The following is a 15,707-nucleotide window of genomic DNA, read 5'->3' as shown; positions in this document are numbered from 1 at the left end:
AAAACCTTATTCTGATCTCTCTATCATAGAATGCATCGAATGGTTTAACAAAGCATACATATATTTGTGGATAGTTCTTAGATATATAATATATAGCTATATTGTTAGTATATCTAAAACGCTATGCTTTATCTTGATTGAGAAGCTTAGCAAGGTAGAGGGTATACAGGATAGGGGAGAGTAGCGATCCCTGGGGGGTATCGTATACAATCAGGAAATTCTATATTGTAATCCCTTTAAGCCTTACATGCATATATCTTTTAATTAGGAATAAATTAATAAATTGTAAAAACGCTATAAGCTAACCCTGCTTCTTTATATATTATAAGAGCTGTTTTTTAAGGAGTATATTATAGGTACCTTATATATCCATTATTATTAGTATAATCACTTTGTTAATTGCTAAAATAAGTTCAGTATTATAAATGAAAGTAACTGTAAGATCAATACCAGCTCTTTTCGGCAGCGCTTCGTAATACTGAAAGCTGATAATATTATATCTCATAGCTGTTTATACAATTTGATTGGTGATATACCTTTCTAATTTTTTTTCAATATACAATATCAATATAATCAGTCTTTATAATCTCGGGGATATTCTATTCTTTTTATTAATTTTAGGAAGTATAACTACTTCAGCAAATTTCTATTTATTAGAATAATAACTGAATCTAAGGTAAACTGCGAAAATCTTATATATTATACTCTTTATACTAGGCCAGTATACTTTGAAAAGATAAATAATTACCCGATTAACTCTAGATAATATACTTCTGATTCTTATTATATATTTTTCCATTTCCTTTATAGTAATTGTTCTTTTTTATAATAAGATCATCTAATAGTCCTATTCCTATAGAGAATTGTATTATAGATTATCTAATACTTTAAAGCAATCGAGTATTGTTACAAAGAGTACTTCAGCTTTTTCCCTGATATCAATGATCTCCTAGTCTTCAATCATTAGAGAAAGGGCCTTAAGGCCTGCTTCTGGGATCAGCTTATACTAATTCATGACTTTGTATAGTTCCTAATTGTTCTGTATATTGTTCAAGTGTTTAATTTAATAGGCTCGTTTCGATACTCACATAATCCTCTATAAGTTCTACTGAGCAATTGCTATTCTATTAATAGTTCTAATTCTTCTAGTTTGTATATATATTCGGTATATCTTCTTATACTTATTAATCTATTATAAGAATAATCAATAGAGTTTGCAGCCTTTCTGCCCCACAACTACTATAGAAAACACTCAGTACACTTATGAGTCTAACAATCAGTCTGTCGATATCATAAATAGACCAGAAATCCGGGTTCTGGAGGTTCACTAAGTAATTAGCTATTATATCTATCAGACAAAGTAATTTGAATCGTATATCCGGATATGTATTTGCTTGTATTTAGAGATTCCTCTATCCGAGATGGTAATAACTTAAGTAGCATAATTAAAACTACTATGCAAATCGTCATCAATTATTGTTGTAGTAATAATCAGGTTGGAAAAGGTAGGTCCAGAATGTGTCCCTTTGTATGCGTAGGGGCATCAGGAGTCCCGATATACTCCATTCCCTGTTCGGCAGCCTATTGTACAAGCGTATCACCTTGATTGATAGTTACTACTCCAGGTTCCTATAAATCATATTAGTATTGAAATCACCTCCAATAACCATACCAATCCTTAAAGCAATCTCTAGTTCGAGTATATATTCTATTGTTAGCAGATCAAGCAGAACACAATAGGCATTGAGGATCGAGTACCCGTTAACATTGATCCAAAGTAAGTCCCTGCTTCCGGTCTGCTTATTTGTCTGACCTTCAAGTTGCCTCCTTTTCGTATGTAGATGATCACTCGTGGCCACGCTCAGGGCCATCAGCCGCCCCTTTCTTTTATTATAAATAGTATTATAAAGGTAAATTAGGTTATTCTATTAAATAGAAAAGCGATACAATTCCCTTATTGAAAGTCTGAAAACAAGAAATTGAACTTGCTATAGGAATAACTGTAATTACTATCAGAATCAATAATACACCAGAGCTTCTTCAAGCCATCCGGGAATGAAAGATTGGTATGCGATTAGAGATTACAGTGATTATATTATCTTATCAAAATGGTTCAGTTGAACACAATATACGCATTGCAGAACTAATATAAAATCAATATTGAAAAAAGCTCATTTACTATTAGAATTTTGGGACAAAACTATTAAGTATAATGTATACATTCGAAATCACACTAATATTAGTCCAAATGCAAATAGAATCGATCAAAGCTTACTCGAAGCATTTACAGATACATTACTAGATATCGATACATACAAGATCTGGGGGAGTCGATGTTATACCTATATCAACCCCAAAACCATCCTAATAGAACAAAGGTATAATAAACTTCGCAACACAATAAGGATTGGAATATTCCTGGATACTCAAAAGATACTATTAAGTATATAAAGGTTTATTTATTAGATTAGATTATACTTACCGCTCTTATCGCGTTACAATTGATAAAAACTATAAAGAAGGGGATCTGGATTTCAAACTCAGAAACTATATAGTTGAATCATAAAGTACCAAGAATATAGAACCTGATTGTAGGCCTTATAGGGACCTAAGAAGATCCCTGAATTATTATCTATTCTAATTAATTTATTATAATTATTAAATAGAATAATTATAGACTCAATAGAGATATACTTGTTAATATCAAAAACAAACAAAAACCGAAATATTATACTTTAATAAAAAATAAATATGGAAATATCCGATAAATGATTAATGATTCACCAAAACTAATAAAGGAAAACGATAAAGAATTTGAGATTACTTTATTTTCTGATTCTAACTATCAGATTCGATTATATTATTTGATGAAACTTTATTACTTACAATACCTGTTCTTATATCTATTTCTATACTAACAAATTCGAAATACAATTTTAAAAAAGAAAGAGAGATAATGACGACAATATAAAAGGACATACTTTCAAAATCATCTGATCTCTATTTGCCTCTTTGAATAAAATCTGTACCAGAATCAATCGAGTATACTATGATTGCCATTCCAAATATTCACTAATTCGAATAAAAACGAATAATGGAATTGCTTCTAAGATCTTGATTCTTTTGAAAAATACACCAACAGAGACTGAAACCATTCTACCAGTAATAGAAATATTCGGAATCAAAATACTAAATATATACAAAAAAGCAATAACAAACAAAAAGCATGCGAAAGATTAGCAAGCTATAATTCAAAAAGAGTAGACTTATTAGTTAAGAATAATATTTGGGAAGAGTTCATTTTATTATAAGGAAGTAATCTAGTTTTAATAAAATAGATATTTCTTATTAAAACAAAAGATAATAAGGTAGAGCGATTCAAGATCAGATTAGTATTAAAGGGTTCAGTTAAGTTTTAGTAAAGATTACAACAAAACTTTCGCCTCTATTATTCGACTCGATATTCTTTGCCTTTTCCTTATGATTATTATAAGGAAGGATCTCGAGTGTTCCTATTTCATATAAAAAAATTATCGTACAGGACAATAGCATATCACGATGGAGGGAATGATTGGACAATAATGGTATAAGTATGAAAAGGTGTATATCTCCTCATCTACAGTTTAGAACTGATCTCTTCTCGTAGAGAAGAGATAGGATTATATACTGGGTGATCTTCGGGTACCGATCACGGGAAGCGGTGATCGGTCCTGCGGCCGATCCGGTTATCGTTGTTCCGCTCCGGAGTATTCTATATAATGAATACCTGACCATCACATATCTGATCCACGTGGTCTACAACCACCGTTTCCGTCACAAAAATACATTTACTAAATTATACTTAAAAGAAAGAAATCTATTAGCATTTCCTCAAAGTGTCTATGTTCGTTGTAGCTGTATTCTATATACACTTCAGAGTCTTTATAAGCTAAGCAAGCTGGTTGTCATGGGATCACCTCTGGGAGTATTCAGAAGCTTTACCGCTGAGCTAAACGCCCAAAAGACTAGGAGGTAGAACTGGAAGTTCTTCTTACTCTCACTATATAGCAGGACAGGACAGGACAGAAAGGGCTTAGTGTCACCCCGTGACACTGGTAGAGATTGGAGCTTTTTTTGAAAAGAGAGTTAATCAAGATAGGTTTATATAAAGCCTTGCGGACTCATGTTTATATATCAATTATTTGCATCAGCTAATTCTTTTAATATATATAGATGATATTGTTATTATTGCTATACAAAAACGAGATATTCAATAATTTTATTACAACCTTTCTGCTCGATCAATACCAAAAATCTGGGGGAGATTAATAAGATCTTAGAAATACATATTTATTGTAACAAATCAAAGAGAATATTAATTATAAATCAAAAAGAATATCTGGATACAATATTTACCCAATTCAGAATCTTCTATAGTTAACATATTTCAAAAAGATATCAATCTCGAATTACAATTAATTACAATTAATACTTCTAACAACAAGCTTACTGATATAAACGAATACCAGCAAACAATCGGCAGCACGATCTACTCTATAGTTTATACTAAATCGGATATTACATTCAGTCTCAAAGATTAGTACAAGCTATATTTAACTCTGCCAATATCATAGTATTATATTCAAAAACCTTAATAAGATATTTAAGATCAATATTAAATAGAAGCTATGTTTTAGGCCTGGGGGAGTTCAATCAGATATTTGTAAAGAATATGATTTTTTATAATGTATTATCAAAGTATATACCAATACAGATTGGGTAAGTAATAGAATTGATCAAAAAAGCATCTCTGGTGGGGTAGTAATGTTTTATAGTGGATCAATCTTATAGGCAAGCAAGAAGCAAATATCTGTAGTTATATCTAGTATAGAAGTTAAGTATATTTCTATGGTAATGTTTATCAAACAAGAGTAATGAGTAGTCCAATTCTTAAGGGATTTAGAGCGATTATAGTATATCGGAAGCAATAACAAAATTCAAATACTCGGAAACAATCAAGAAGTGTTAGTGTTAACCAAGAATCTATATCTATACAAACAATCAAAGCATATTAATATATATCACCACTTTATTCGAGATTTTACAAAAAAACATTTAGTCAATACCAGCTATATCAATACAAGTAATATGACTACAGATAAATTAACAAAACCATGTGCAAGGGTGATATTTGAGAGATTCAAGAGCATGCTGGGGCTTCAAAGAGAATAAGCTCTTTGGGAGAGTATTGGAAGCTATGGTATATGCAACTAAATCGATCAAATCGATCAAATTGACTAAATTGACCAAATTGATTTATATTGGAAGTTGTGGTCTGTGCGCTAAATCGACCAAATTGACCAAATTGATCAAATTGACCAAATTAACCAAATCGATCAAAATCACTGAATCCACCTATTTCACCTATTTCATCAGATTCATTAGATTCATCTTACATCGAATGTATCAAAAAATTAATGATTTCAAGAAAATCACATGGAATAACAGATAAACTTAAGGTCTGTTCACATACGATTGGATTTCGATGATCTATCATATTAAAACAATAACCCTACAATCAAGGAATAACGAATTTCGAAGCAATCAGTTATTGGGTGTATAAAAGGAATTTTAAAGAAACTAACTACTGAAGCTGAGAGAATAAGCTCTCTGGGGGAGTGTTGGAAGTTGTGGCACGTGCTCTAAGCTACTGTGCATATATCACTTCCACTTCGTAGTTAGATTTTACCTTAACACGATTAATCTACATAGTCAATATTACATGCATTCCACTGGCCTGCTCCTTAATTGTGAACATATTATATATTTTCCATTATTAAAATATTTCATTTTATAAATAAAATTTAAAGAATCATTTTCTATTTTTAAATTTTATTAAAATATATAAATATATTTTAAAAATAATTTTTCAATTATTTTTATTTTCAAAAAAATCATGTATATTTTTAAAAACTTTTATAAAACTTTAATTTCAATATTTTTTGAAATTTTAAATTTTATTTCGATAATATTAATATAAAATAATTCAATAAATTATTTTAAAATCTTATAAACGAATTCTAATATAAACTTTTATTAAATTATTAATATTTTAAATTAATATCATTTTAAATCAATCAATATTTTATTTCGTTTTTTAAATTTTTCAAAACTTCATTATTATATTATAATAATATCAAAATTTTTATTAAATAATTTTGAGATGATTATAATAATATTTCGATTTATAATCTATTTTTGTTTTGATAAATAAAAGTGTGCAAGATATAGGGTTGTGCAAGATATAGGGTTGTGCAAGATGTAGGGATATCGGTTATATTCGCCCCTTGTTTTGCAAATAGCTTTCTAATAATCTTTTCTCCGTGATATATATTACCCACTGCTGCGATCATAGTCTCCTCTGTAAATGGCTATATTTGCCCCTGTTTTTTTAGTATTCAAATCCATGATCGCAGGAATGTCGGATAATGCATTCGCGCTATAGTCGCCAACGATCCGGTATCAACACATATATCCGCGCCTCTTGCATCGAGCAGCGATTCCATCTTTTCCACAGCTTTCCCGTCCTCGGCGATCGTCCCTTCAACAATTCGCTGTTAATCTTCAAATCAGCGCTGCGTTTCTTCATCAATGACCTCATTGCATTCCGGCCACAATTCTTGGCGATGAATTGTACCATCTCTTCTGTCATCTCGCTGTCCATTCCTCTTTCTTCCAATAGGATAACCATCTTTCCATCGCCTCTTATGGGTTTGGATATGGCCTTCACTAAATCTTTTGTGACTGAAACGCTATCCCTTCCGAGGCAGAGCAAAAGTTTGAACATTCTTTCATCGAGGTGCTCTGCTGCTTGTACCATAGCCCTTTCTTCGATGCAACTATTACTTTTGATTGCTTCCAACAATTCTGTCCTGAAACCCCGCAATTGTTCGGCTCTGGACGGCCTGGAAAGGACTTCTTCGTCTATATAAGCCTTTGCAAGTTCCATTTTACTATTTAAAGTATCTTGATGGCATTTGGCTTGGAGATCTTGTCTGGCCCTTATCACCTCCAAAAGCAGGTTTTTCGGCCATCTTCCACCGATTAGAGCTCCAGCATATTGACGCAAGTACCTCTTGTAATGATAAGATATGTATATCGTCTATTCCAAACAGTTCCTCGCATTTTTGAATATCTTTTTTAAGCTTAGCTTCTGCCATAAGAAGGTCCCCAGTGTCTTTTAGGATCAGTGCTACTTCAAATGATCTCATTGCTTTGATCGTATTAGTCTTCAAGTAGTCCGGAACTACAGAATTGATCTCCATTTGTGGCAATTGAAGTGACGAAGAATGTTGTCCCGGAATTAATCCCATTGCCACACAAGTAGAAATTCATGCGAGTAATCAGGTGTCGAGGACATAGACAATTGAAAAGAGCTATGTTTATGTGATTGTTGGCGTAGATTGACTGCAATCATGATGATACCAAAATGATCTTCGAATGCTCTAACAATAGTTGGGTTTGAAGCTCCTTCTAGAAGGCAGATAACATCGTTTTTTCGAATGGATTCTGCAGAAGCTGGAGTGTCCAATGTGCCCCATAATTCTTGTAGTACTGAAACCATAGTGGTCTGTTGTTGAATGTAACTTCTATATACTGTCCAGGATATCGATTTATGCCATTCCTTATCGAGGATACATGCCCTAGAACATAACCACTACTCTTGATTACGGCCGCTTCCCTGTCATCCCAAGCCTCTATAGACACACTTTGGTGAAGGATGAAATTGACAAGGCGTCGAAAAAGTGTCTCCTATGGAATCGTGTAATCGGGCAATAAGCCAGTGTGGAGCTCAAATGATCAGAGCACATACCAAGTAAGGCATACACCTTATCGTGACGTACTGTGGCTTTGTGGTTATTATACATATCAATCAGCTCACCTAGAGAGAGATCGCCTAGTAAACTCGAGTTGTACTTTGGACGGAAAATTGATCTCTTATCAAGTGGATCGTTGGACGGATCACCACTTTGTAAATTCGAATAATTTTTTTAGCCAACGTTCCAGCTTGCTAACACCCGAACAGAACGTATACCCGTTCATTTCCACTGAACACAGATAATCAGATACTTCGAGCCAAGCCGACCTCCTGGAGAACCTACAATTTTCCTGTTAGCTTCTTCGAGTATTCCTCCATAGTGAGAGTTTCCAACAATTGAAATCCCTTGATGCTTTTCGATGGTTTTTCTATGATTAAACCACTTTCGAAAATCAATTCGCTCAGGAAATTCAAAAGAGCTCAGATGTCTAACCAATTTGGAAAATATAAACTAATTGGGATCTTCGGTTGACTCAGGGCTTGGAATATTGAGACTATTGGAATAATTCGATACATCCAAACAAACAAAACACCTTGGAAGGATGAGAAATTCCACAGGTAGTTCGCTACTCCCAGCTTCCGCTTTCAGATATATCGTTAACTGTAAACTTACATACCCAGATGCGCTGAAACCATGGTCTTTTAAGTAACCTGAGGATTGACTCTTGGTTCTTGTTGCTGGCCAATGAATTTGTAGGCTGTTCGTTCTCATCATCTGCTGCAACTCGTATGCTCTCAAGAGCCATATCACTGTCATCCGCAGCTTCTCCGAAATAAACAATGACCTGGGCTGCTTGGCCATAGATCCTCGGCATCAATTGAATCTGGAGACCTTTCTCTTGATCATCTTGCTGATTGATGCAGAGAGCATCTACCCATATGACTCGTTCAAGAGTGTGATTTCGAAGACGTAGCAAGGCTGCATGCAGATTCGCTGTGGTGGAGAGAGAACCCCCATCTATATAGATACAATGTAGAGGATCATCGAAGCCACCCCATACGTACGACAAAGCTTCGTATAAATAGGTTTCTTTGTCCGAATCTTGGAGAGAATAGTTGTGAAGTTGGCCTTGTAGAGCAGCGGTTTCGTTTCTACTGGGCATAAGAGAAATTAGGCGAATAGTGCTCGAATCGAGTGGAGGTAAGCTAGCATAACTGAATGGAGGCATGCTGAAGATGAGCCTTTGAGACCAAAGAACTGATTCCAATTTATTAGTCGTGAAAGTAAAATATAGCAAATGTTATCTTTCGAATGTGTCCAAGGCTGTGACTGCAGAGGCAGACGTTGCAGATAGCAGTCTCATCCTCAGGCAGGCTAAATACGATAATACACAATCCAATCAGTCGAAGGCCGTGGTTCATTGAACCTCTTGATTTTAACTGGGCAGATAGCTAGCTGACCGAGTTCGCTCTTGTGGTTCGAATATTATGCATAATGCATATTAAAAAAAGAGGTGGACGAAGGAAAATAAGATGTAGTAGATCATTGGAGAATCATGAGCATTGAAACGCCAACATATTTGCAGCAATGCCATGTCGTGGAACATGTCCCTGTTGTCTTGTTGATGCCTTGCGTGACTTGATTATTGAGAGCAGCAGTGGGGCCAGTTCTTATCGAAATTGAGACTTTTGAAGCTGGTGAAGCTGGAATTGAGATGACATAATCATGAGGTAGGGTTCTGGTGGTCCTGAAGGGGAAGGAGCGCGGGGTAGTAGGTTGTGCTTCAGCCATCAGCCATCAGCCATGAGCCATGAGCCATGAGCATTAGCCATTAAGGTCGCTTTCGGGCCACCCCTGTTTTGGGCCACTTTTCGATCACTTTTCATACCAAAAAATGGAATTTCTAACTTTCTTATTTATGAATAGAATACATTGAAAATTTATATATATATATAATTCAGATCGTTTTAAACTTATTCTGAAATTTTTAGATTTTTAGGATTTTTCTGTATTGAGATCTAAAGCTTCAAAATATCGATTTTTTAATTTATATGGGAATCACATACAAATTTGAAATTTTTATAAAATCTTTAATAACTTTTTAATAACAACTATTAAAAGAAAACTGTATATCTTTTTGAAAGTTTTGAATTCAAATCTATATAGAAATTCAAAAAAAAAATTAAAAAAAATTAATAGATATAGAGATATAGTATACAGTGAGTTTAGAATAGTATAAATAATCCCTGTCATTTTGAGGGTACCCTTTTAAATATTTATTTATAAAAAGATTTCTATTTTTTCTGAATCTTCTAAATAAAATATACTATAAATTTATGATAAAATTTAATAATTTATTTTTAGCAATTTTTATTAACCAGTTATTAAAGATTTTATACACTTTTTCCATTTGTATGTGATTCCCATACAAATTAAAAAATCGATATTTTAAAGCTCTAGATCTCAATACAGAAAAATCCTAAAAATCTAAGAATTCAGAATAAGCTTAAATCAATCTAAATTATATGTATATAAATTTTTATCAAATTATATTATATATTGATAGAGATATTAATAAGCCTAAAAAGTGGTTTTTGGTGTGAAAGGGTGGCCCAAACCCTGGTGGCCCGAAAGTAGGGTAACCGACTTAGCCTTCACCCTTCAAGCATCCTTTACCTTTCCATTGATGACCTTAAGTAGGTATCACGTGATATATTAGATAATATTATCTAAGGTTACCTACTTTTGGAATGATAGAGCACTCACTACTATGTACCTACTAAATTTCTATGTGGGAGTGTGACAGTTCTTATAACACCATGGAATCAAGTTTCAATCCTCACCTGGTAAATATAATCCATATAAATTGGTACAAACATCTACCGGTACCGGTACCTCGTAAAGATGGATAACAAACATACCTCGCCACCTCGAGCGATGCTAAACAACCCCCACTTCATTCCAAGGCCATTCAATGCTTGCTTATCTAATACGTACCCAGTACACCAGGAATTTGAAGGGACCTTTTAGAAGATACCCTTACACATCCCTAGATTAGATTGAGATATGATAGACAAGCTACCGGGTACTAGGGAGCCCTTTCTCCACAGGATCATCAATACCAGTATCAATAGTATCCATCACATGATTCACATCGCTGCTGAGATTTCTATGCTTCCTCGGCTTCCACGACTTTGTAGATTCCCACCCACATAATATTAATCAAAATAAATACCCGACCGATCAACACTGTGGACCCCTCTTTCGTACTTGGTAGAGAGACCCTCTTGGCCCTCTTGACCCTCTCGACCCTCTTCGATCCTCTCCTCTTTGAGACCCTTTCGGCAACTCAAAAATTTCGATTTCTTTATGCTTGCTTGCTTGCATGGATCAATTTCACATGATCTACCGTAGTGAGGGCGGGTACTACGCACATTATTGTAGCCATTTTCACACTGGTGAAAAGAAGTGATGGGACGTTTCGTACAGTTATCACGTTTGATCACAGCGTACAGGTTATCGACCGGGATCCGAGGTATTCTCGAGAGACTGAGAGACTGATAGACGGAGGTGAGAGGCTGATGGCTTCTTTCAACTCGAGAAGGAGGGTCAAGGAGGGTCAAGAAGGAGGGTCAAGAAGGAGGGTCAAGAAGGAGGGTCAAGGAACACGAGCTACCGGTATTACACCACACATACCTACCCACACATTCATTCATCACTCGCTTTGACTTTTTGGCATGGCCACCCACTACACGATGAAAACGGATCTGATAATCAAACCTTATTAAATCTCAAGTCATTCTCGTAAAAACCGAAATCATAGATACCGAGGTAGGTCGGTATGTCTGTATGTGTATGTGTGTATACTCGTACACGTATGTATATGTTCAACAGATGCTTGACTGTCTCGAGACTGTGCAGTATATTGGCCCTTTGTATCTGTACACAAGGTCAAGGGATCCAGGTGAGTAGGTTACAAAGTTCTTAATCTAGAATCTAGATTATCTGTCTAGGCGTCTGGGTGTCTAAGTACGGACTAGGCAGGTGGGTAATGATTTTATGGCTTTCTTCACTCTTCATCACCAAACTTCACTTCAATCTGGCTGGAGATGATGTTCAACTCAGACTCACTCAGACTTCACTCAGAACACAGAGTATATACCCAAATTGATGTGTACCAGCTATTCAAAACAAGGATATACAGCAAATCTCAGTCGATACGATAAAAGGCACAATGTACATATATATGACTCGAGCAAATGAAAATGATCAACTGTCCTAAATCTTTTACTCCATTTCTCTTCTCCGCTATTTTTTTTTCCTTCTGTTCCAAATCCTTCTAGTCTCGAGTCTAGGTCGATAAAAAAGCATCAAGCTTGCTCTAACGCCGTTTTAGTCCATTTTCAAAATCCGGATTCAGCCATCCAACCACCCAGCGAACAAACTCATATGTGAAATTTTGTTTCCTTTTTCCTCCTTGATCAAATGAATTTACCTATCAATCTAATCTATCCGTCCTTGCGAATATCATCTTTTCGAAACCAGACTCTATACCTAGGTACCTAATTGTGTGCACGATTGAATCAATTGATAGTCGTCTCAGATTGACGTGGCGACAGCCTCAAAATCCCTATTCTACCACCTATTATCAACAAAATGACGTCTTAGCGGCGTTAAACCACGAAAAATCTGCGAAGAGTGAATACATACACTCGACGAGAATATCGGATGGGATCGCGAGATTGGGGGAAGTTTGGATATCTTGAAGAAACCACAAACAAACATCGCGCCGAGTCCTTATTCAATCATGGCTGTCGACAACCACCCTACCCACATCGACCTCCCTCCTCCCCTGGTATCGCCAAATGAAACCGCGAAAGGCACCCCAGTATCAGACTATGAGCGACCGATGTCACCTTTACATATGCCTCCGGGGCAAATTGATGGATTGGATGCTTTGAAAGCCCAGGAATACATGAATGGGCGACGAGGATCCGGTCAGAGTAGCAATTTGCATCTACACATACCGGGAATGGTTTCACCTGCTGATGTAGCATTTTCGGCTATACACTATCTGCCATACCCTGTAATTGTCTTGAATGGCTCCAAAACGGTGGTTCTCGCGAACGAAGCCTCAGCGAGGCTACTGAGTGTAAATGATGGCGAAAGTGAAGCAGAAGAAGACCAACAACCGGCGGAACGATACAAAGGTCAAACTCTTGCCCAACTGGGTATTGACATGATGTCAGATCTCAAGCCGGTATGGGTTACCTGGGATTTGTTCTTGGACAGTCTGGGCGACGAAATCAATGTCCATGCCAATGCACAAGAAACGGTGTCTTCGGAATGTGAAGGAGATGTGACACCAACTGCAGAAAGAGCCGATCCTCAAAATCGATTTGCGACGAACGCTGAGAAGAAGACATCCATGGTTCATGATGCGGTAGTGGAAGTTGTCATCACAGCTGGGTCGATCACAGCATCCACTTTTGCAGGACGGACGGCTAAGAAAATGGCAGATAGACGTAAGTATTCTTGCGACATTTTTTGCTCCATGCATTTTGATGTCTTTTCAGGCTTCTTCTGAAGACCATTTTACTGCTCGTTATTTAAACATGACGACCGGATGTTGGCTTTGATGTCCAATACTTTTTCTCGGACACTTTGAGCAGAATTGTCATATCAGTACAGTCAGCTCAGAAACATTCTTCCTCTATTTACCAGATTCACTTCGATCACTACGTCGTACGTGGAATATCGAGCTAAACAGAATACAGATTCTTATGCCAAGATGATCATTAGTATTTTCGAGATCGAAGATGAAAAATACTTTCTCTTGACCTTCACGAGTACTGAAACTAATCAATCTGGACTACCTAGCCCGAAGCGAAGCTCGAGAAAGATTCACAACCCGAAGTTCAAAATAGGTTCTAGTAATGGCTCCAAATCTTCAAGCACTCTATCACGTTCAAACCCATCATCCGCAAGCTCTGAACATGGTTCCAATCATGATTCAAGTCAGGGATCTAGTGGCTCTTCTGCGATTACTAGTCCTACGAATGCACCCATGTCATCTTCTCCGTTTCCACCTTTGGGTCCTCCATCTCGCGTCAATAAATCAGGAGCCCCGTCAATCCTACAGAAAGTAATTGTGTTAAAAGATGCACTGTTGGATAACACAGAAGTTCCTATTCTGGCCATGTGGAAGGATGAAAGCTTGACGATACCGAATAAAGCTGCAAGGAGACTGTTTGCGAGGGAGGCCGACATGTCAACCGTTAAAACTGGTATAATTGTGCAACTCTTGATGTTTCAATGGCAATGCTAACAATCCCATAGGGTTTGATTTGGTTCAAAAGTGGCATTGCTATAATCATGATTTTACAGAGGCTCTAGATCCGGCAGAATATCCCATCTCAGTTCTCGTCAGAACACAAACACCGTTTTCTAGCCGCTTGCTCGGGGTGTATGACCCTGATACTGGGGAAAAGATTCTATATGATTGTTTAGGTATGAAGAGGCCCTCAAGAACAACACGAAATGTAGTTGACCCTTTGTGCAGGAGAAGCAGTTCGAGATCCAGATACTGGCGAGTTTTTGGCTGGCATTGTTACTTGTAGGGATATCACAGCTGTGACACAACAGATTGCCGAAATAAAAGAGGCTGATGAGCAGAGATTCCAAATAATTTGTGACAGTATGCCACAACTCATTTGGACCACCACTCCCGATGGCATGCATGACTGGTTTAGTCAGCGATGGTATGACTACACAGGCTTAACTGCTGAAGAATCTCTGGGTGAGGGCTGGAAATTGCCATTCCATCCAGATGACATGGCGTTGACAAAGAAGCGCTGGCTGCATTGTCTAGAGACTGGCGATCCCTATACCACCGAATACCGTTGCAGAAAATATGATGGAGAATGGCGATGGATGCTCGGACGAGCTGTTTGTATGAGAAATAAAGATACTGGCAAAATCCAAAAATGGTATGGAACATGCACGGATATCCATGAAGCTGTCATGTCGAGATTCGAAGCTAAACGACTTCGTCAACAATTACTGTCCGTCATTACACATGCTCAAGTCACACTGTTCTCAGTGGATCGACATCGTAAAATCAATCTCCTCGAAGGCTCTTTCATATGGGATCTTGACAGCGATGTAGGATCTAGCGATGAGAGTGTGGCCGGTAGTGGTAAAGCTAAGGGAAGTGATTATATTGGAAGGAATGTCTATGAAGTCTTTTCGCACCCCAATAATCAAAGGCAACGACATGACATGATTCCTTCTTCACTACAACCAATTGAGGATATATTGACTGGAAAGACAATGGAAGATATGCAGGAACACGTGATCGACAATAGATGGTATCGAACAAAATTCGTTCCCGTTCTAGGTAAGAAAGACGGGGGCGGCCACATCAATGAAGCGTTCATTGATGGTGTAATTGGATTATCTATGGATATCACAGAGATCAAGGATCGAGAAAACGACCTCCAGATGCAAGAAAGAGAGAATACAAGACTTCTCGCCAACGAAGCCGCTGCCAAAGAAGCAAGTCGTTTGAAGAGTCAGTTCCTCGCCAACATGAGTCACGAAATCAGAACACCCATTGCGGGTGTAATTGGAATGGCCGAGCTTCTGACTGATATGAATCTCGATGAAGAACAACAAGAGTGTGCTGAAAACATCCAACGTTCTGCGAACGCACTTCTCACAGTTATTAACGATATTTTGGATTTCTCAAAGGTTGAATCTGGCCGATTAGACATTGAAGAAGTCCAATTCTCTTTGTCGGTTGTGGTACGAGATGTTAGCAAAATGTTGGGATTTGCCGCCGAACGAAAGAATTTAATGTTTGAATCTAACATTGCCGTCGGAGTTGAAAGAGATCTGATTGTTATG

At 36.8% G+C, this 15,707-nt stretch overlaps 3 protein-coding genes across 3 annotated transcripts; 1 reads left to right on the top strand and 2 right to left on the bottom strand.

Annotated features, from left to right (window-relative positions):
* Positions 1–6,478: 6,478 nt before the first annotated feature.
* Positions 6,479–6,988, bottom strand: EAF02_010864 (uncharacterized protein; the record flags this gene model as incomplete). The annotated part of the gene is made up of 1 exon (XM_038906912.1): positions 6,479–6,988. One exon carries the CDS (start codon positions 6,986–6,988, stop codon positions 6,479–6,481), a length of 510 nt encoding a protein of 169 aa, XP_038753202.1.
* Positions 6,989–8,101: 1,113 nt separating this feature from the next.
* On the bottom strand, positions 8,102–9,027 carry EAF02_010863 (uncharacterized protein; the record flags this gene model as incomplete). The annotated part of the gene is made up of 2 exons (XM_038906911.1): positions 8,102–8,137; positions 8,476–9,027. The coding sequence occupies 2 exons, from the start codon at positions 9,025–9,027 to the stop codon at positions 8,102–8,104; spliced, it is 588 nt and encodes a 195-aa protein (XP_038753201.1).
* A 3,579-nt stretch (positions 9,028–12,606) lies between these two features.
* On the top strand, positions 12,607–15,707 carry EAF02_010862 (uncharacterized protein; the record flags this gene model as incomplete). Its single annotated transcript, XM_038906910.1, has 4 exons — positions 12,607–13,324; positions 13,577–14,086; positions 14,139–14,309; positions 14,362–15,707. Coding segments are annotated over 4 exons (2,745 nt in total), but the record flags the coding sequence as incomplete, so codon positions are not given.

Source organism: Botrytis sinoallii (assembly GCF_014898435.1).
Source record: "Botrytis sinoallii strain Bc 23 chromosome Unknown BSIN_028, whole genome shotgun sequence".
NCBI classification, from domain to species: Eukaryota; Fungi; Ascomycota; class Leotiomycetes; order Helotiales; family Sclerotiniaceae; genus Botrytis; species Botrytis sinoallii.
This window is presented reverse-complemented; position numbering and strand designations above follow the sequence as displayed.